The sequence below is a fragment of the Sorghum bicolor genome, chromosome 2, assembly GCF_000003195.3.
Source record: "Sorghum bicolor cultivar BTx623 chromosome 2, Sorghum_bicolor_NCBIv3, whole genome shotgun sequence".
Classification (NCBI taxonomy): Eukaryota; Viridiplantae; Streptophyta; class Magnoliopsida; order Poales; family Poaceae; genus Sorghum; species Sorghum bicolor.
This window is the reverse complement of record NC_012871.2, coordinates 69,709,611-69,730,884: the sequence shown is the minus strand read 5'-3', so window position 1 is coordinate 69,730,884 and position 21,274 is coordinate 69,709,611. Positions and strand designations below refer to the sequence as shown.

The following is a 21,274-nucleotide window of genomic DNA, read 5'->3' as shown; positions in this document are numbered from 1 at the left end:
AGAAATTGGAGCCGAAAAACATGGCTTCTTTCAAACCTTTACGAATGTTTTTTCTTGAAACGGCTTCAATTAGAAAAAAAACAAGAGTCGTTAGGAGGAATCATAGTTCTACCAAACATTTACCCCCTCCATCTTATAATTAATATAGTGTATTCTAGCATTTAAAAATTTTCTTCAAATTATACATGACAAAAAACCAGTTTCACATTAAATATTTTCTCATTTATCAATCAATCATTATCATCAATCACGTTGACAGTAGCATGTAATGAGAAAATAAAATGAGGTTATATGCACATTTTTAATATTTTCTTCGTCTATTCTAAAATTCCTAGAATGCAGTGTCATAGGACAGAGGCGGAGATAATACTATTTTATGTTCAGCATTCGTGGTTGCGAGTTGCCACCTTCCTAAGATCTCATGCCATTTACAATTGAAGACTCTATCACAGAGTTTAAGACAATTAATGACATATTATTTATGTTATTTTGCTGATGTGACAGCATATTTATTAAAGAAAGATGTAGAAAAAATAAGACTCCAAGTCTTATTTAGACTCTAAGTCTACATTATTCGAGGTAACAAATAACTTTAGACTGTATGATAGAGTCTGCATTGTGAGTGCCCTCACTCGCACAGGCCAACGACTACTTGACTGTAAACCCAGGTTTGTTGCTACATTTCTTTAAAAAAAAATGAATTAACTCGTGTGGACCAAAAAGGAATCTACGTCAACTGATAGTATTCATAATGATAATATAAAAAAAATCTAATTTCAAAAGTTTTTTTTTGGCTCGACTCACATGCACAAGCCAAGCGACGATTTTACTCCAAGACCATGTTTTTTTTTACGTTTCTCTTAACTCATGTTGAAGAAAAAAGGAATCTACATGGAGCGACCATACAGAGGGATTAGCAGTGATGCCTCCTATTATTCATGCGTGGATTGAACGGTGTTTAGAATTACATGGTACAATATAGATACTCACAACATAAGCACACCCATCTCCTCTGTAAACATAAGTATATAAATCCTATCTTTATCAGCACCTTCGAAGGACTGAACCGATAAATCATAAAATTCACAAAGTCACCATAGACGTCTCGCTGTCGACGGCGACGTCGCTTACCACTAAAAACATAGAGCCGTTAAATTCTAGAATAAATCCAAAAAAATACAAGCATCTGTACCAAGTTGAGGACTTGAACCCAAGTGTGCTGGTTTCACCATAAGAAATCTAACCAGTAGATTGAATGATAATTTTTGGCCCAACTTGAACTGTCAGGTTGAACCCTTGCATGTCAATTTTTGGCCTAACTTGAAAATGTTTGGTCAAAGACTCAACATTTATGTGAAAGGGGCTTTATTTGGTCCAGTGATTAGTGCAGTAGGCCAGTAGGGTGCTACCCACTAACCTCTTTTTTTAACATATGGTGTGAGTGTAGATTGTGTGTCATAATTTTTTTGTGAGTAGTCATTTTAAATAAATTTATATAAAATGCTAAATTAATTGTGAAATATATTTTTATAAAAAATTATTAGAGGCATAATTATTTATATTTTTATTATAAATTTGGTCAAAATTAAATTAGTTTTACTAACATAATATCTATAATTTTCTTTAAACGGAGGGCTCCGTATGATATTTTGCTTGATGTTTAATTTGCAGGGAACTAGTGGTTCTCTCTGCATGGAAAAATGTCATGCTTCCTGCCTTATACGACATTCCGCTTGATATTTAATTTGCACTTTTGTAGTGAACAAGTGGCTCTCTCTTGATCGAAATACTTCCTCTGGATTTAAAAGTCGTTTTGAAGAAGGTTTCGATCAAACATTTAGAATATAAATCATTATAAATTAATAATAACTTTTAAATTATTGAGTTCATAAATGTTAAAATTATATGAATAAATTTATCTTAAAAAATACTATCATAAAAATATACATATATCATTTAAAAAAAATATTTTTATAAAAATAAAAGATCAAAATTATGTTTTAAAGAACGTATCGCTGTTCTAAACTATTTCTAAATGCGACATGGATGGAGTATCATGTAGCCTGCCAAACTTCGCCGTCCATATCGCTTGGCATGGTCCACGCCGTGACAGTCTACTGCTACTACTTCCACGAGCGTTCGCATGCACGGTCGGGACGGGATCACGATCGGTAAAAGGTCGTTAGACCAACTCCTTTAATGCATAGTTGAAGACAAGCCAATAACGACGACTTGACTCCAAAACCTTGTTTTCTTCTTTATAGGGAGAGTGCTAATTTTGTTCCATATACTCCTGTATGGACTAGGCATGCGCGACGGTCTCGATCTCGTATTTCCAGAGAAAAATAACTCCTTTAATGCACAGTTGCAGACAAGCCAACGACGACTTGACTCCAAAGCCTTGTTTTCTTCCTACATTTTTTCCACAAAACAGTCAACTCTTGTGGAAGAAAAAAGGAATAGCACTCCATTGTCTTTTAATTTTTGTTCCATATACTGCTGTATGGATTAGGCAACGGTCTCGATCTCGTACTTCTAGAGAAAAATGGTCTTACCAACAGTTTCATCGAGGCCTTGTTTACTTAAAAAAAATTGGTTTTTGGCTACTGTAAAACTTTCGTTTTTATTTGGCAAACATTGTTTAATTATAGAATAACTAAGCTCAAAAGATTCATTTCATAAATTATAGATAAACTGTGTAATTAGTTTTTATTTTAGTATATATTTAATGCTCCATATATGTGACCAAATATTCGATATGACGAAAAATCTTGAAAAAATTATACGAACTAAATAAGGCCAAAATACGTTGGACCGACGCCTACCAAAATAACTACCGATTGACCATCTGAAAAGTTTGAAAGACCCAGTGACAAGACGGATTGGTCAATGGATGTTGGCATGTTGTGTTGCATTAGCTGTCATCATTTAAGTGTCAGCAAATAATGCAAGGAATACACTGATTCTTTACATAGAAAATCTTTACAGAAAAATGGTGTCAACCGGCGATCTCCACTATATAAATATGATGAGAGTTAGGCCTTGTTTAGTTTCTAAAATTTTTCAAGATTTCCCATCACATCGAATCTTACGGCACATGCATGAAGCATTAAATATAGACGAAAACAAAAATTAATTACACAGTTTACCTGTAAATCACAAGACGAATCTTTTGATCCTAGTTAGTCTATGATTGGATAATATTTGCCACAAACAAACGAAAGTGCTACAGTGGCGAAATCCAAAATTTTTCCCAAACTAAACAAGGCCTTACAAAAACACAAGGAATATAAGGAGTCTTTTGCTTTTCCAATGTGATTTACAAGATGTATATATATGGCGAATGAACTACGGTCTAATATAAAAACAAATCCACTAATTAATATAACTCAAATCGCATGTCCTCCAAGCATCCCCGTAAGACTAATTAATATAACTCGGATCATACTCACTAAGCATGAATCACCATTGGTGGATCTACTCTCGGCACTCGCACAAGACATTAGCACGATGCAGGGGCGGGTCTAGACATAGGGCCATGGCCCTAGTCGCAGCCCAAATTTCTCAGGAACAGAAATTTATCTTTGGCCCAACAAGAACAGCCCGTTAAAATGGACAGTAGGATAGATCACGACGTCAGGCACTGCTCGCGAGATCACGCCACTTCTTCCCTACGCGCCGTTGCTGCCACCTCCCTCTCGCATCTCGCATTCACTGTCGCCAACGCAGTGGCATCCAGCTCACTCGGCCCCCATGGCCCACGCCTGCCAGCTGCCGCCATCGTCCTCATAGGGCCGAGCCTCGCTCCTCGGCTGCTGGCGCCCATCGCAGCGCCGTCGCCGCTCCTAGGCTTTCGCGTGGTGCCTATGCCTGCTGGATCCTGCGTCGCCGAGCAAAGTAGCCATTGTGAAGGTATTTCTTCTCTATGCTTCTAGTAAGTTGTGTGAAGGTATTTCCTCGGAAGTGGAAGATATGCGAATACACCAAATTATCATTAGCACTAGGTATTACTTTTCAATGTTCCATGTTATTTTTTATGAGAATCATGTATTATATTGTTATTGTATGGTACTATATTTGCAAACTTTCCTTGAGAATGTCTATGATGTAGCTATCGGCGTTTCGTCATTGAAATTTGGCCTTAGTCTTAGCAAAATCCTGGGTCCGCCACTGGCACGATGATATGAGGAGTGTGACAATCGGCTAGTAGTAGGATGGAGCAATCTCTAATCACGATGGCATAGGGTGGCAAGGTGCAACTAGTGGTGAAGACAAGGGGGCTAGAGAGAGCCGGCACTCTAACTTTGTCAATTTTGTATTACAAACTTTAACGCTTTAGTTAAATTATTATGTAATTAAAGGATAAATGACCCCTCTATTGACACCCCCACCCTCCATAGGTGCAACCAAAAAGTAGGGGCAGATATATGAGCTTAGGGCCATTAGGCCACGGCCCTAGACATGACCCAAAATATCATTTAAAGTACATATAAATTCCTGGGCTAATTAAAATAAGTCTTAAACATTGGGCCAAATTATAATCCCAACCAGCCCAGCCTCAGTATAAGCATCGTCCTACTCGCCTGACTCCACGTCCACGTGAGTACGTGACTTCATGCGTGCGACGAAATCCCAATCACGACCTTGCTTGCCGATGCTGGCTTGTTCTCCGTTACTTCTTTACATCTTGTAGTTCTACTTCAGTGGGGATGGGTCGGCCTTAACATGTGTCGGACGATGACTAATCTACCCTTGTCTACATAAGCTGGCTCGAATCGATCTTTCTCGTTCTACTATCACGAACAATGGCTCATCACGCTCTATCTCTACCTCTAGCCACCATCCTCGCGGTGGCGGTGGCACTACTACTAGCCCGCCGCGCTGCGGGTTACCCGTGGTATGTGTGCGGCTCAAGCAGCAACTTCGTGGCTAACAGCACATACCAGGCTCATCTCGACTTGGTCACCGCCACCCTTCCCAAGAACGCCTCCTCGTCCCCGGACCTCTTCGCCACCGCCGTCGTCGGAACCATCCCGGAGCAGCTCTGGGCCATGGGGCTCTGCCGCGGCGACGTCAACGCCTCGACATGCTTCAACTGCCTCACCCAGGGCTTCCAAGAGGTACCCGACGATTGCCCCTACGACAGGGACGCTAGCATCTACTACGACTTCTGTACGGTGCGCTACTCCGACGTCCACACTCTACGCAACGACGACGACACTGGCCCGATGATAAACACGTACGTCGAAACCAACGACGGAAATGTCACGGCGGCGGACGCGGCCCGGTTCAAGAGACTCCTGGCCGACCTCATCGACGCCACCGTCGAATACGCCGCCAACAGCTCCCGGCGGTTCGCCACCGGGGAGGCCGACTTCAACGGCCAGGAGACGACCATCCCCAAGGTGTACAGCGTGGCTCAGTGCACGCCGGACCAGACGCCGGCGGAGTGCCACAGGTGCCTCGAGAGGATGGTGGAGGCTACCCTGGAGGCGTTCAACGGCAGCATCGGAGGCAGGGTGCTTGGGGTTGATTGCACCTACCGGTATGAGACCGCGCCCTTCTACAACGGACAGGCCATGGTGCGGCTGGCACAACCAAGCTCTAGTAGAGCGCCGGCGCCAGCGCCGGCTCTGCAGCCGACGGCCGCCGGAGAAGGTGAGTACGTGCGTCATGAAAGCCATCCTTTGGTCTTTTTGTTTGACACATAACACACGCCCAAACACTTTGACTGACTGAGTTGCTTGTTGTGCAACCGCTTGACCGTAACGTACGTATTCAAGTTTAATGGTCCAACTAATTTAGAAGAAAATTCTAAAAGGGGTTTGGGTATGTTTGGGATGGTTAACAATTTGAATCTTGACTCCACGTTATATAGGATATCAGTGTGTTAGTAGAGGATGGATCATAGACGTACTATATAGTCCCTTTGTTTCCAAATTATACTTCACTTTAAGTCTGTCTTAGGTCAGAACTCTTTTTCCCCTTTGACTAGGTTTTAGAAAAGAGTATACTAATATCTATAGGTTTAAATAAATGGCACTTTTCCTTCCAAGAAAGTGTCATTTCTGATGATATCTAATAAGCTGTGACACACATTTGCTGTGACGTTTTGCTAACACATTTGCTAGTTCACAGGGGGACGAAAGCACCGTGTGTCTTGGGTGGTTCTTGCAGTTGTGCTACCAACTCTAGCCGCCATGAACCTTGTTGCCTGCCTCTATTTGCGGCGGCGCCGGCGACTACTAATTGGACAGGCCAAACACCAAAGTATGTTGCTTTAACATTATCTGTTTGCACAGCGTTAAACACACTTCGAAGGATCTGAAAACAAATGACTCATCCAATCCATACTTGAACAGAGCCGCCCATGTATTACACTGAAGCAGAGGACACCGAAATGGTGGACTCCATGATGATGGACGTCTCCACCCTACGAGCCGCTACTGGGGATTTCAATGAGAGCAACAAGCTCGGCGAAGGCGGCTTTGGTGCCGTGTACAAGGTAGCACTGAACAAACACGTACCACATGATTCTGAACTGACAAAAAAAACATGAAACATTGCACCTAATGTATGTTTGGTTTCGAGTTTCGACATGTTTAGGGTGTCCTCCCAGATGGCGAGGAAATAGCGGTGAAGCGTCTGTCTAGCAGCTCATCGCAGGGAGTGGAGGAGCTAAAGAACGAGCTCGCTCTAGTGGCCAAGCTGAAGCATAGGAACCTCGTCAGGCTCATCGGCGTCTGCCTAGAGCAGCAAGAGCGGTTGCTCGTGTACGAGTTCGTCCCCAACCGGAGTCTCGATCTGATACTCTTCGGCACTGATAATCGTGAGCAGCAGCTTAGCTGGGAGCAGAGGTACAAGATCATAAACGGCATCGCTCGAGGCTTGCAGTACCTCCATGAGGACTCCCAGCTCAAGGTGGTGCACCGTGATCTCAAGGCCAGCAACATCCTGCTAGATGAGAGCATGAACCCCAAGATCTCAGACTTCGGCATGGCCAGGATCTTTGGCCAAGAACAGACGCAGGCCGTCACCAGCCGCGTCGTCGGCACCTAGTCAGTGCTTTGCTTTTTCAGTGCTGAAAAACACACCTTCCATTAATCTCTTCACCTGCAAGTTCAGTATTCATGTGATGGAATAACTGCATGAATCATGATGATGAGCTTTTGCTTGTTGGTTTCCTCGTTTATTTCAGTGGGTACATGGCACCGGAATACATGATGCGGGGGAACTACTCCGTGAAGTCGGACGCGTTTAGCTTCGGTGTCATGGTGCTGGAAATCGTAACGGGTCGGAAGAACAGTAACGAAGGCTGCAATCTCTTGACCACAGTAAGTAATTAACTAAGTACAATGTCTACACCGATCACACCTGCAGTAGTCGCTACAGAAGAACACGTACACAGCTCTATCCGTTAGTTGTGTTGCAGCTTGCTGATGGCTCAGTGGCTCACGCGTGACACGCTACAAATCCATGAGCAGGTATGGATGCACTGGGAGGCCAGAAAGATGGCAGAGTTGGTCGAACCGAGCATGGGCAACAGTTTCCCGGAGGGCGATGTGCTGAGGTGCGTCCACATCGGCCTGCTGTGCGTCCAGGCAGACCCTGCGGCCCGGCCGGTGATGTCGTCTGTCGTGATGATGCTCGGCAGCGATACGGTCACCCTCCAGGTTCCATCCAAGCCGGGATTCTTCGCCAGGAACAACAGCGCCAACACAGCCGCGTCGACAGTGTGACTGAATGGTAACATATATGTACCGTTACCCTGTTACCAAAATGTATGCATGATATCAACTAATAAGCCGCGTAAGCTTGATTCAACATGAAATTTTGCATACGCTTACTATAAAATGTGCAAACACATGGTTGATATGTGTCCATGTATAAGTGATGAATGATTGTAGTGTGCGTGAGACTAACTATGGCCTGAGATGTGTGTGCAATATATGCCTCTTGGCTTGTGATGTACAGGAGTTAAGTGTTGGTACAGTAAATTGCAATGTGCAAGGTCAAACAAGGAGTTCGTGTGATGGACAGGGAGCGGTGAAGGGCTGACGCGAAGGTTTGGACCAAGGGAAGAATGGACCATGGACGACTAGCACTTAGACACGCCATGGCAATGGGGATGGTGTTGACTAAAGTCAACATGACGATCAGACCAAATCAACACGTGTGCGCAAGCACTTGGTGATCGGACGGTCGAGGATGAGTGGGACATGCCAACATCATGAAAAAGGTAGTGTCTACGCAACTCCAAGTGGGTTTGGCGGTTTGGGTCTCTAAATCACGAGCGGTAGGTTTGTCGGATTTGCGCTTCAAAACGCGACATGATCATATGGCGCGGCACGTGGCGTCATCATAGGGCTTGGGCTCATGGCCATTCGATTCATCGAATCCATTATAGACCATTTTGCCCTAGTGGCTAAGTGGTTCAAGGTAAATACCTAGTGAAAGTCTTGGAACGTATAATAGTCCTATAAATAAGGATAGTGACAATCCAACATAGAGCTGGGTGGAAGAAGCTCCCCGTCGTCCAGCGTCGCCAGCGTCTCCATCGTTGTCAACCGCGGGCGTCCGGCAGACGGCAGGATGCCCTCCATCGTCGGAGGTCTAGTCTACCGAGGATCCACAGAATCCTCGCTGACTGGAGGTACACAGCCACTGCCACGTGTACTCCATTCGTATGATGTCATACTATTTATTTCTCTATTGTATACCTCCGGAGTGTGGAGCGGGCGCTACACCTCAACGTGAGCTGCTCCTGGAGCGGAGCAGCCAGTGGCGGAGCCAAAGGGGGGGCTGGCAGGGGCCATGGCCCCCCCTAACATTTGTCAACAATTTTTTTTACTAGTATAAATTAATGATTTTTATTCATATTAAAAAAGAAATATAACAATGTTGTCATATATATTATTAATATCATCTAGATAATAAAATCATACTCCCTCTATTCTAAATTATAAGTCATTCTAAAAAAACTTGGAGAGTCAAAGTATCACAAATTTGACCAAATTTATATAATAAAATAATAATATTTATGATATCAACTAAGTACTATTAGGTTCTTTATTAATTATATTTTTTTAGTATATCTATTTGCGACATAAATCTTTATAATTTTTTATATAATTTTGGTCAAACTTGAAATACTTTGATTCTCCAAGATTCTTAGAATGATTTATAATTTGGGATGAAGGAAGTACAAATAACTAGATAATACAATGAAGCATAGAAAAACTGAGACGCAGATCTTAAGGTTTATGAAATTATCTCAAACATCTTGCTATTAAGGGTTTATCGTCTACCACCAAAATAATAACACATTTGATCTTAAAATACATATAGTGTGAGCACCTATATCAAGTCGATGAATTAAGCTAGATGGTCACTAATTATGTCCAGTCTTGATTAGTTAAATTTTTTAGTTGGCCCTGTATGCATAATTTATGGCTCCCCCACTGGAGCAGCCCCCGTGCCGTGCCGCAGCCGCCGCATCGGCAATGGCATCGGCGGCCGTGTCCTGTCGATGGCCGAGGACAACAGCAAGGACGCCTTCTTCCTCATCACCGCCGGAGTCTTCCGCGTCGTCCCGTCCGGCGCCTGCGGTACTCCTCGTCCTCAGCCGCAGCTGCCAGCAGTGCTGTCCGTGGGGGCGACTGCTGTGGCAAGTTGCGCTGTATGTCTGCTGGACGATACTGGCAGGCGGAGGGCAGATTCAGATTGGACGTTGCTGCAGTTGCAGAAATTTCTGCTTCATCCATTCTATCTTCTGTTGCTCACACCGGTACAGTGATCCCCACCAAAGCTGAGCACGAACCAGCCTTCTCTACGAGAACTGCCTGCTTAACGAGTTACTGGTGCTGACCTGAGTATAGTAAACGTTACTATCTAGCTAGTATTTGTGGTTGCTCGGACATCTACATAAGTAACCTTACTATCTAGCTAGTATTTGTGGTTGTATATACTACTCGTACATAAGTAGTAGTTTAATTTATTCATGATACTACTCGTACATCTACATAAGTAGTGAACGCGGTTTTTTTGCGTTTAAGGGCATATGTCTTCACTCTCTCACCCATTGGATTCGCTTTGAGAAGTGTGCAAACACACATCTCAAAGCAGTTTCGCATTGAGATATGTGTTTACATACTTCTCAAAACGAATTCAATGGGTGGGAGAGTGAGGGCACGTGCCCTCAAGGAAAAATAAACTTTGCCCATAAGTAGTAGTTTATTCATGGTTTGCATAATTACAACCTTGCCTTTGGTGAAGCCTTCTGCATTATGTTGTTATGGTACTGACAGTGCTGCAGATTGTATGCTCTGGAAGCTGGCAACAAGCTAGTGCTTCTTGAACACAGCAGAGTTCTTCATTAGGTGTCTCATGTCTCTATGCTGAACTCCATTGGAAAAGAATGACGTGACTACATGCATGGTCAAGCAATTCCTTTAGAGGCAGGAGAACCAATTGCAGACTGGAGCTTCCCAAAGTCCATCTGTTGCAATTACTAGTGCTGTGGCCTGGATGCTTGTAGGGTTCAGGTCAAATTCCTGCCGGTCGCTCGTCGCCATCGCCTCCGCATGCTGACCGTGACTGTAATTGCGATCTGCACAGCTTCTGAAACCGTCGCCTCCCTCACAAGTCACAACTCTTTTCGGCAAAAGCAGTCGCTCGCGCTCCCATCGGATACCCAGGCGCCCCCGGAGCCCGGACGCCGACGGGGTAATAATGTGACCCAATCAAATTTGTATTTTTTTCAAATAAATTCGAATTCACTTTAAAATACAAAATACTAAATTCAAAATACAGAACGGAAATTTTTCAGTCTAAAATACGAAATTAGCAAATACCAAATAACAAATTCAACAAACAGAACGGGAATACTTAAAATATTTTCCACCGTAATACGGTTAAGCTAAGCAAAAAAAAAAAAAGGCAAGGCGTGGCTGTGAGCCTGTGAGGGTGCACCTATATGTTTTTTAATATACTCAATCCATTCCAAATTATAAGTCGTTTGACTTTTTTAATATCAAGTTTAACCACTCGTCTTATTCAAAGTTTTGTACAAAATATTACTTTTTTTTTGTTGTGTATTGGTTTATTAATAAAAGTTCTTCAAGAATGACTTAAATTTGACTATATTTGCACAAATTTTTTGAATAAGATGAGTGGTCAAACTTGGGGTAAAAAAAGTCAAACGACTTACAATTTAAGATGAAAGGAGTAGATCATTGCCTCCCTAGCTTCCAGCTGTCTAAGCGAGGTGGACAAAAATTAAGAAATGAGAAGGGCCCTGGTGCTTGCAAAGCAGAGCGTGTGGGCTGCTGCCAAGCCTGCTACGGCCAACGGGCTAAGGGGGCTGTTGGCCCAAGTGTAGCGAGAGGAGAGAGGAGAAACTATCCCAAAGCGGTGTAGGAATGAGGAGATTCAGGGTAAATATTTTGCTTGGGCCTTGTTTAGCTGTGGAAAATTTTTGGATAGTATTTTCATTTTTATTTAACAAACATTGCTCAATCATAGAGTAACTAGGTTTAAAATATTCATCTTGCAATTTACAGACAAATTGTTCAATTAGTTTTTGTTTTTATCTATATTTAGTGCTCCATGCATGTGACGTAAGATTCGATGTGATGAAGAATCTTGAAAAGTTTTTGGTTTTTGGTGAAAACTGAAGAAGGCCTTGGTGCCAAATCTCCAAAAAAGTAAAAAAAAAACTTTGGTGCCACAAATAAATTTCACAAAGCACCTCAACATAAAAAAATGCATATGGTGAATTTTAAGGCAAGGTTTAAAATTGTTTGGCAAAAAAAAAGTTTTAATTTGTTGTAAAACTTTACAAATTCGTTTTCTATGTGCCGGCTTTACTTTTTTGGTTTTCATATCACCTAAATAGGAGAACCCCAATAGGTGATTTTCCAAGCTTCTCATTAAGCCACGTCATCAGCTTTCATCCACCTAACGCTCACTACTATGGCACTATCCTATCGCTTTGGCTTCTCCATCGATGCATAAGTTATTTTGTATAACTTGTTTAGTCAGCCAGTTCACCACCACGCGTCCACGCACACGGAGTCGCGCGCTGCCTCAGGAGCACGAATAGGCGCGTCAGCAACTCCAATAGTTTTGTATATGTTTGATATTCTTGTTTTTTTTTAATTTTCAAAATCTTCTATCCAATAGTTTGATAATTGAATTTAGTATTTATAGTAAGTTGGCAAATTCTCCTTCTTTCTTGATATTTATGCATATTTGGAATAGGCTTGGCATTGTGCATGTGCGCGCTTTTATAGCAAGTTGACAACCCGATGCTTCTTCATTGATCTCCGGAATCAATAGAATTTTTTTTTCTACCAAGTTAAAATTGCCAAACACTTGAAAATATCCTTTTTTGTTCTCTTCTTATATCGTTTTGGGAGTTGACAAATAATAATATTTGTCAAACAAAATTTGCAAAACTGGAGTTGGTCAGTTGCTTTTGTGGCGTTTAGCATCGGCTGCTTTGCCTACTGCCGATGGGCTTTTCTGTGCAGCCACGGCCCAAAACAACTGCAGAATAGCAAAGCGAGCAGGCCCAATATACGGCTATTTGCTCAATCAATACCACACCGGATCTGCTGTCATCCGCGGAATGAGTGCATGCGCGATGGACGACGTGTCACGGCCCGGCGGCCGCCGAGAGTGAGACACCGGGAACCTGGACCTGGCACCGCCCGCGTACTGCACTGCACGCCCTAAACACGCTCCAGTGTTGCTTTCTGCTGCACTTGGCTCTACACCTACAGCATCCTGTATATTATACTAGCTACCTCGGCGCCATTTTGGGAGCAACCCAGGAAGCAGTCGCTTCAGCCTTTCCCTTTTGTTTCTTCCTGTGCACAGCACACAAGGGTGCTACTAGCTCTGAATGCATCGCAGCAGCCAGCAGGCACAGGGCCTCAGCAGACCTGCAGCCAAGCTAATGAAATGGTGGCTAGCTCTGAACGCCGTGCAGCGCCAGCAGCCACCACCACCTTGGCTCGATCCTGCCATCTAGCTACACCTGTCTTGCTCCTGCCTCTCCTTCCTTACTTGTTCATCCCCCCGCTTCTCTTCTCCCTGCCAAATGCCATGCATGATGTGGTTCATCTTCGTCTCTTCTTCTTCTTCTTCTTCTTCTTCTTCTTCTTCTTCTTCTTCCTCCTCCTCCTCCTCTCTACTCTTCTGTTCAGAGTTGAGAGTGTCAGACACTGAGACACGGAGAGACGTTAAGAGAGGAGAGGCTCTCTTCATCTGTTACATACATCATCCCACCAGTGACTCAACAGGTGATCTGTCTAGCTGCATGAGCAGTGCTTGATATCGTGTGTCTCAATTTGTGTAGCTGCGTGCTCCCAAGGAATGCAGAGAACGGGATCATCAATGGCTGCGCGGTGCAGCGGCGGCTGCGACGGGCGTGAGGACGGCGCGGTGGAGGCGCTGGTGCAGTGGCAGAAGGTGAGCGACTTCCTCATCGGGGCGTCCTACATGTCCATCCCGCTGGAGCTGCTGCACTTTGCCACCTGCGCCGACCTCGCGCCGCTCCGCTGGGTGCTCCTCCAGTTCGGCGCCTTCATCGTCCTCTGCGGCCTCGTCCACCTCGCCGCCGTCTTCACCTACGCCCGCCCGGACTCGCGCCGCCTCCTCGTGGCCATCACCGCCGCCAAGGCGCTGGCCGCGGTCGCCGCCTCCGTCGCCGCCGTCTCCCTCCCCACCTTCATCCCGCAGCTGCTCCGCCTCAAGACCCGCGAGGCGCTCCTCCGGGACAAGGCGCGCCAGCTCGACCGCGACGTCGCCCTCGTCAGGCGCCGCGAGGAGACCGCCGCGCGCGTCGTCCGCGCCATCGCGCAGCACATCCGTGGTGGTGGTAGCGGCGGCGGCGGCGCTCTCCGGCCTGACGCGCTCGCTGTGCTGCACACAGCCGTGTTCCACCTCTCCGACGCCCTCGGCCTCAGCAGCTGCGCCGTCTGGATGCCCGCGGCGGCCAGTGATGATGGCCCCGGCTTGCTCCACCTGGTCCATCAGCTGCCTGAAGATGAGCACCAAGCCCCGACGATGACGACGAGGAAGGCCATTCGCATCACTGACCCCGACGTGGCCGCCGTCATGGCCACCAACGACGCCAAGGTGCTGAGGCCGGGCTCGGCGCTCGGGACGACGTCTGGTCATGGACGTGCGGCTGCCATACGGATGCCGATGCTGCGGGCGTCCAACTTCGTCGACGCATCATCCTCAGGATCAGATGGGCAGGGAGCTGCTGTGAGCTACGCGATCATGGTCTTGGTTCTTCCGGCTCCAGCTCCGACTACCAAGAAGCACAGGACTAGAGGAGGACACAGAGTAGGAGGTGCACGGGAGTGGAGCAGGCAGGAGCTGGAGATCGTGGAGGTTGCGGCGGACCAGCTAGCCGTGGCGCTGTCGCACGCGGCGGTGCTGGAGGAGTGGCAGCTGACTCGGCACAAGCTGGCGGAGCGGCAGAGGGTCCTGGCGCAGGCCCGGCACGACGCCGCGGTGGCCACCGGGGCCAGGGACGCCGCGCAGAGCGCCATGCGCGACAGCGTGCTGAGGCCGATGCACTCCGTCGCGGGGCTGCTCTCGCTGATGCAGGCGCAGCAGCAGCAGGACGGGGCCTTCCGTTCCGCCGAGCAGAGAGTGGCCGTGGATGCCATGGCCAGGATCAGCGCCCTCTCCTCCACGCTGACAGACGACGTCATGGCCGCTCTGCTGACGCCGACGACGGCTACCCGTGGTGAGCCGGCGTCGGCGGCTCCCGGCGTCAGCTTGGCGCGGAGGCCGTTCGATCCCCGCGCGCTGGTCAAGGACGCGGCCGGCGTGGCGGGGTGCCTCGCCCGTTGCAGGGGGCTCGGCTTCTCGCATCGGGCGGAGATGAGCTGTCTGCCCGCCGAATGCTGGGTGGCCGGCGACGACAGACGAGTGTTCCACCTCCTGCTGCACATGCTTGGCGTTCTGTTGGACCGGTGCGAATGCCATTGCCATGACCTCTGCTTTGCCGTGGACGCTGTGGTGGGTGACCAAGAGACCATGTCAGGCTCAGGCCTCCCTGATTGGATGACCCCCAATTTCTATGGCTGCAACACGGTGTGCATCAGGTTCCGATTTGGGATCACAAGACACTTCAGAGACAGCTTACTGCTTTCGTGCAGCCCACCATCGAGACCTCAAGATAGAACCAGAAGAAGCACCAGCATCAGTTCACTCAGCTCCGAGACGCGGCTAAGCATCGCTGCGTGCAACAAGATCGTGCAGGTGAGCTCTGTTCCTATAAAAATGCGTGCTTCCATGTTTAAAATTGGCTGACCGATCTCTCGTCAGATGATGAACGGCAAGATGTGGCGGGAATCCACGTCAGAGTCGAGATGCCAGCATGGGGAGCACATGAGCCTCATCCTGCACTTCCAGCTGGGCTATGGAGTGGCATCACCCTCTGCCACCTCCCGATCAGGCGGCGGCGGATTCTACCGCGTCGGTGGCAGATTCAGAGCGCCGTCATCGTCCACCGGTGCTCCTCCTCAGTACTTCAACGGCCTGCGGATCCTGCTCTCGGACAGTGACGACACCAGCCGGGAGGTGACGCGGAAGCTCCTGGAGAGGCTCGGCTGCCAGGTGCTGCCGGTCCCGTCGGCCGCGCACTGCCTCAGCCTCCTTCTGGGGAGCGACGACGCCGGCGGTGGCCATCACCATCAGCTTTCGTTCCAGTTCCCCTACTTGCAACTCCAGGCGGTGCTTCTGGACCTCCACACACCTGCCGCAGCTAGCGCTGACGCTGCCAGTGCAATGGATGACGGGTTTGAGGTCGCCCTCAGGATCCGGGAGGTCACCGGGGGCAGGTTCAGCTGGCTGCTCATACTTGTCGCGCTGCCACTGCCACCGAGAGCAAGCTGCATCGACATCCGCGACGTGTGCAAGCGGACGGGGGTCAATGGCGTCATCCATAAACCCATCACGCTGGCAGCACTGGCAGCTCAGCTTTACAGGGTTCTCCACAACGACAACTGATCAGTGATAGATCCTCCACGTACTTACTGCCTGTTTGGAGTTTGGACTACTGAACTTGTTTGGAGTTTGGACTACTGAACCCGCTTCTTGCCGGAGCCACGGCCCCCTGAGCTCCAGCAAGACTGTACCGCACCCGTGGCAGCCTTCTTCTTCCCCTCCTCCGCCACTACCATGGCCATGGGTGCCCTTGCTGCCCCGACCGCCTCCCCTGCGGCCCGCTCCGCCAGTGTCACCGCCACCTGTAAGGGAACGATGATCTTGGTCATCTTAAGTACTTGAGATGTCCTTGCTCCACGACCTTTAGTCATATCCTTATTTGGCAGTTGACACCATTGAAATGATAGACTTTGCCAGAGGTTAATCCTCTTTTTTTTTAAAAAAAAATGATAGACTTTGCCGTAAATTTAACAGCAGACAACTTTAACCAATACAGGGATGACATTTTCAGGAACCACCGATACATTATGTTATCCACGTTCTTATTTTTACACACCTCTACATTGAAAGGCAATGCCATATAGATACATAAGTAATTGTAGAACTAATAATAGACGTTATATTTCACCATATTGGTAATTTACTAGTTTTGTATACCGATCACACTTACGTGCTCGGCCCAGGTAAAACACAATATTCAATAAGGACGACGTACCCTCAATATACCTACTGTTCCGCCACTGCTTCAAAGAGAATCATCATCATCTGGGCTCAAGCTCAGTGATTGAAACGTCATTCAGCGACATAGGCGATCTGCTCGCGGACTGTGAAGCTCCTGGCGGGTACCCTTCTGAGTTCATCTCTGAGAAGCCACTCTTTGGGATGCAAAACGCCGGTCTAGATGGAGCTTGGAGGGTCACCGTACTACTACTAAGCATGACATTCACTGTTGACATCATCGGCCTATCTGCGGGGTCATCTTGAACACAAAGGAGCCCGATGTGGATACACTTCAACATCTGGTCTCGCGGAGCAAGGCTGCTCAAGGATGAATCCATGATGTCTATCAATGTTCCTGTCGTCCAGTGCTCCCACACCTGCATTAGATAACCAAATTACTTCGATGTTGTTGCTCTAAACCTGTAAAGTGTAGCAGGGGCACAAAGTTTTGCATTTGGTTATGCACTCACCAAACTAAGGAGATCAGCATATTCATCAGAGCTATAGGAGCCACCATTTCTTCTTCCGGTGACGATTTCTAGGATCAAAACACCGAAGCTGAACACGTCCGACTTGATAGAGTAATGCCCACGCATGGCGTACTCAGGGGCCATGTATCCACTGTATGACAAGAATATTGTCTTGCACATTAGTTACACTTATATATAGGTCATACAAGGGCAATGAATGTTAACAAAACTTACTAGGTTCCGACGACGCGATTGGTGACATCTTGTGATTGGTCACTTCCAAATAACCTTGCTAAGCCAAAATCTGAGATCTTAGGATTGAAGTCATAGTCTAATAAAACATTGCTCGCTTTAAGATCCCGGTGGATTATCTTCACTTGAGAATCTTCATGAAGATACTGCAAGCCACGGGCAATCCCATTAACTATCTTAAACCTCTTCCCCCAATCTAGCTCACCACATCTCTCATGATCTGTCAGATGAAGAAAAAAAAACTCATAAATGTATGCTGTAAAATTTCAGTTGTTTCACTGTTGCTCAAAGATGCTGAGTAACCATACTGAATAGAATAGTGTCAAGGCTTTTGTTGGGCATGTATTCATAGACAAGCAATTTTTCATGGTCCTCCAAGCAAACCCCAACAAGCCTCACTAAATTCTTGTGTTGCAGCTTAGCAACCAATACAAGCTCATTTTTGAGCTCCTCCATCCCTTGTCTAGAAGTCTGTGAGAGCCTTTTCACTGCTATTTCCTGGTCATCAGGGAGGATTCCCTGTACAAATGAACATATTTGAGTACCAGAACTACAAAATATAGAAAAAAAAGGTCTATGTAATATATGAGTCATACCTTATATACTGAACCAAAACCTCCTTCACCGAGCTTATTGGCTTCATCAAAGTTTTCTGTTGCAGCTCGCAAAGTTGATATATCAATAATGAGAGAATCAATACTTTGTATGTCCTCTGGGTTAGTTGTATCTGTCATAAGAGAACGTGTAATCAATAATGATGTCTAAAACATCAGTGTATTTCCTACTTTCATAAGTGGATTATGTCTAGACATGGCAAAAAAAGTGTTGTATAAATGGCAGAACCGCAGAATAATGGAATTTGAATTAGCTCTGCACGAGGGACTTACCTGGTAGTGTTGACTTCCCTGGTTTCCTCTTCCTCCTCCAGAGGCATGAACAAAGTACTATAGTAGCTAGTATTGCAGCAGCAACTATAGGCAGTGCAATGGCTAAAACTCTACCAGTTTTTTTTCCTGTTGTTCCTGTAAATGGAAAGCATCAATTAATAATTTGATCAATGTTAAAGTAATATAACAGGAATCCAAAAAAGTTAATGCGTCCGGCACGTCATATACATGTATTAGCAGCAACCAGAAGAAAACATTATTGAGAAAACTGTTTGATGTTCATAGTGCTACAGCTTTTATTTATTGCTGCATTATCATAATTAAAGAGTAACTAGGCTTAACTTGCCATATAAAGCGACTAGCAAATTAAAGTAACTGATACCTGTCCGTACACTATGTTTCAGGTCAAAGAAAGAACTCTAGGAAGCAGCTTAGCTTATACCCCTTAATCTGAATTTCATCTAGGAGTAGATGACAGACAATGGTATTTCCGATTTTGCTTTACGGTGCACGGTCATACAAGCTTGCCTGAACTGACCAGTCCAGAAAATGCACGTGTATATGGTCAATGCTAATTAACCTCAGATGGTCAGACCAATTGATAAAGGAGTTTCTTCTATCACTTTTCCCTTGCTTCTTACACATGGCTCCTGACTAGAACTTTCGATTCAGCCAAGATGTTGAACTGGTCAGAACTCAGGAGTCAGGTCAATGGGTCATGCACTCATGTGTGAACTTCCATAGTCCCATGTTCGCGGTGACTAGTGAGGCAACTGATAGCTACGGGACTGCATTGTAATGTCAAGATCAGAGAAAGGAACAAAGGAAACTAGCAGACTAATGGGATTTGTTCCTCTCTTACTTGAATACTTGATTCCTCGATTTTTTTAATGTAAAGTGTTGTGCAAACTAATGGAAAGAAAACAAACGACAAACAGCCCTTCAGGGTTCAGTGATCTTGACACTCGTCGGTTATTTATTTTACTACTGGAATCGAGGCAAATTCGTTCCATATAGGCAAATAAAACATTAGTCTTGTTGCTAACTTCCACTGTTGCAGATAGTGAACCATGCGCATGGATGCAAAAGATGGCACCTTTAATCCAATCCCCCCAACTCTCTCACCTCGTGCTCCTCCGTTCGTCGGCACCGTTGGCGTTCCGTTCACCACCGCGGGCGCGGGCGCCGGCGCCCCCACGGTAGGCTCCGGCAGCTGAAGCAGCGGGGTGCTTGTGAAGAACGAGTACTGCTCATACCTGTAATTGCACCGCAGACCAAGAATCCTGCCACCCGGCTTGCCGTTGAAATACTTGGGGGCCATCTGAATAATACCCGAGAGGCACCTCCGGCAGTCGGCCGGCGACATGTCCGGCGTGCACTGCGCCAGACCGTAAATGGTCGGGTTCTTGCTGTCGAAGGTCTGGAACCGCTCCACCCCGGTGCCGAACCTCTTGGACGAATTGGCGGCCGCGTAGGCGGCGGTGGCGTTGAGGAGCACGGCGACGGCGGCGTCGAACACCTTGAACGGCGCGGTGACGTTCTGCGTGTTCATGAGGATGAGCACCTTGTCGTCGCTGTTGGAGGGCGAGGCGATGAAGTTCTGGTTGGAGAAGCGGAGGAGGCAGGGGTCGTAGAAGACGGTGGCGTCCTTGTTGTAGGCGCACAGCTGCTGCGCGTCCTGGAACGCGGTGGCGACGCAGTCGCTGCAGGCGGAGGCGTTGGTGTCCCCGCGGCAGAGCGCGAGCGCATAGACGATGTCCGGGACCGCGCCGACGGTGTCCTTGGCGAAGAGCGTCGGGGAGGCGGAGGTGTTCCGGGGCAGCGTGGCGGCGAGGCGCTGGATGTTGCCCTGGTAGGTGCTGTTGAGCGTGTAGTTGAAGCCGGTACCGCAGAACTGGCCCAGCGGGTCCCCGGCGTCGAGAGGCGCGGAGGTGAATGCGAGGAAGAGCGCGGTGGCAGTGGCGAGGTAGGGGCGCAGGTGGTGATGGTGCGCAGCCATGGCCATGGTTTGCGGTGGCAGGAGCCGCCGGATCGGGTCTGGCCGTCTGGGTCCGGCAGAGCCGTGCGAAGCGAAATGAATGAAGAGGGGACGGGACGGGTGCGGTGTGTATCACTATCATCACTGTATTAGGGCCCCATGTGTTGACTTGTGTGGGGCTCGTTTGACTTGACTGAGTAACCGACACCATGGGACCAACCATAAATATTGCGGGCCTACACCAGCTAAGGTCTTGTTTACATGTAGTCGAATTTACACTAATCTACATTTGTTGGGTGAATTAAAGTGAAACTTGAACATATCTGCCGCCGGAGCTAGCCGGGGTTGAAGTACACGACGGTGTCGCCGATCGCGACGTCACTCACTCACATGCCAAGAGCAACGAATCGGCTCTGTTGCAACGCCGTATCGTGCCACTCTGGCCGACGACTGCCTACGATGAGCAGATAGTTTTCCTAGGCTTCGAAGTTAGCAACGCGGCAACGGCGACTTCAGACACGTCACACGTCCCCCGTTGATTTTGATTTGCCCTTGCCGTGCTGGTCGATAAATCGTACATGATGCATCAGTGCGATATGCGTGCTACTCGGATGACATTGCCATTGGATAGCTTAAAACCACGATGGGGATGTGGGCTATTTTAATTTTTTTTATGGGTATGTTAATTAATGGATTTTTTTTTTTTTAAAAAAAAATCTGTTGAGTTCATTCTTTACATATAACTATGGTTTTGGTTCTATACAATTCGAACCTATAAAATCCATGTATATGTGTATACTCGGTATGTTATTTTAGTCCAACCATTTCTTAGCTCAAAGGTGTTGTTGTGTTAGTTTTAATGACTTTTATGATATTGTAATCATTAAGAGTGAAATCTAGAACTTTAAATATATTTTCATAAAATATATTAAACTAAACTTTTGAATAAAATATACAATACTCATTAAAGTTTTAGCCTAACATGTGGATTAAAA

The 21,274-nt window shown here is 46.8% G+C and overlaps 4 protein-coding genes across 5 annotated transcripts; 3 read left to right on the top strand and 1 right to left on the bottom strand.

Moving 5' to 3' along the window:
- On the top strand, positions 4,645-8,078 carry LOC8084078 (cysteine-rich receptor-like protein kinase 6). 2 transcript variants are annotated; one of them, XM_021452172.1, is made up of 7 exons: positions 4,645-5,658; positions 6,139-6,270; positions 6,363-6,505; positions 6,607-7,058; positions 7,199-7,334; positions 7,485-7,746; positions 7,975-8,078. In XM_021452172.1, exons 1-6 carry the CDS (start codon positions 4,806-4,808, stop codon positions 7,737-7,739), a joined length of 1,971 nt encoding a protein of 656 aa, XP_021307847.1. In that variant the 5' UTR covers positions 4,645-4,805; the 3' UTR covers positions 7,740-7,746; positions 7,975-8,078. The 2 variants fall into 2 exon arrangements, with proteins under 2 accessions (XP_021307847.1, XP_002462964.1); XM_002462919.2 differs by lacking the exon at positions 7,975-8,078 and having other exon boundaries at positions 4,647-5,658; positions 7,485-7,971.
- LOC110432201 lies at positions 8,118-10,732 on the top strand. The gene is made up of 2 exons (XM_021452173.1): positions 8,118-8,239; positions 9,471-10,732. Exons 1-2 carry the CDS (start codon positions 8,209-8,211, stop codon positions 9,794-9,796), a joined length of 357 nt encoding a protein of 118 aa, XP_021307848.1. The 5' UTR covers positions 8,118-8,208; the 3' UTR covers positions 9,797-10,732.
- Positions 12,752-16,161, top strand: LOC8081709 (ethylene receptor 4). Its single transcript, XM_002462918.2, has 2 exons — positions 12,752-15,285; positions 15,352-16,161. Exons 1-2 carry the CDS (start codon positions 13,381-13,383, stop codon positions 16,033-16,035), a joined length of 2,589 nt encoding a protein of 862 aa, XP_002462963.1. The 5' UTR covers positions 12,752-13,380; the 3' UTR covers positions 16,036-16,161.
- Positions 16,455-20,376, bottom strand: LOC8081708 (cysteine-rich receptor-like protein kinase 6). Its single transcript, XM_002460771.2, has 7 exons — positions 19,427-20,376; positions 18,302-18,436; positions 18,011-18,141; positions 17,723-17,933; positions 17,397-17,634; positions 17,163-17,313; positions 16,455-17,069 (listed from the first exon to the last, which is right to left on the bottom strand). Exons 1-7 carry the CDS (start codon positions 20,304-20,306, stop codon positions 16,734-16,736), a joined length of 2,082 nt encoding a protein of 693 aa, XP_002460816.1. The 5' UTR covers positions 20,307-20,376; the 3' UTR covers positions 16,455-16,733.

Bases quoted from the DNA above. Each gene is read 5' to 3' on its own strand.
- LOC8084078 (XM_021452172.1), top strand. From the start codon at position 4,806: ATGGCTCATCACGCTCTATCTCTACCTCTAGCCACCATCCTCGCGGTG. The intron at 6,271-6,362 runs GTATGTTGCTTT...ATACTTGAACAG, and splicing joins TGGACAGGCCAAACACCAAA to AGCCGCCCATGTATTACACT. The intron at 7,059-7,198 runs GTCAGTGCTTTG...CGTTTATTTCAG, and splicing joins AGCCGCGTCGTCGGCACCTA to TGGGTACATGGCACCGGAAT.
- LOC110432201 (XM_021452173.1), top strand. From the start codon at position 8,209: ATGAGTGGGACATGCCAACATCATGAAAAAG. The intron at 8,240-9,470 runs GTAGTGTCTACG...CCACTGGAGCAG, and splicing joins ATGCCAACATCATGAAAAAG to CCCCCGTGCCGTGCCGCAGC.
- LOC8081709 (XM_002462918.2), top strand. From the start codon at position 13,381: ATGCAGAGAACGGGATCATCAATGGCTGCGCGGTGCAGCGGCGGCTGC. The intron at 15,286-15,351 runs GTGAGCTCTGTT...ATCTCTCGTCAG, and splicing joins CGTGCAACAAGATCGTGCAG to ATGATGAACGGCAAGATGTG.
- LOC8081708 (XM_002460771.2), bottom strand. From the start codon at position 20,306: ATGGCCATGGCTGCGCACCATCACCACCTGCGCCCCTACCTCGCCACT. The intron at 17,635-17,722 runs GTATGGTTACTC...TTCATCTGACAG, and splicing joins CCTTGACACTATTCTATTCA to ATCATGAGAGATGTGGTGAG. The intron at 17,314-17,396 runs GTAAGTTTTGTT...CTTGTCATACAG, and splicing joins AATCGCGTCGTCGGAACCTA to TGGATACATGGCCCCTGAGT.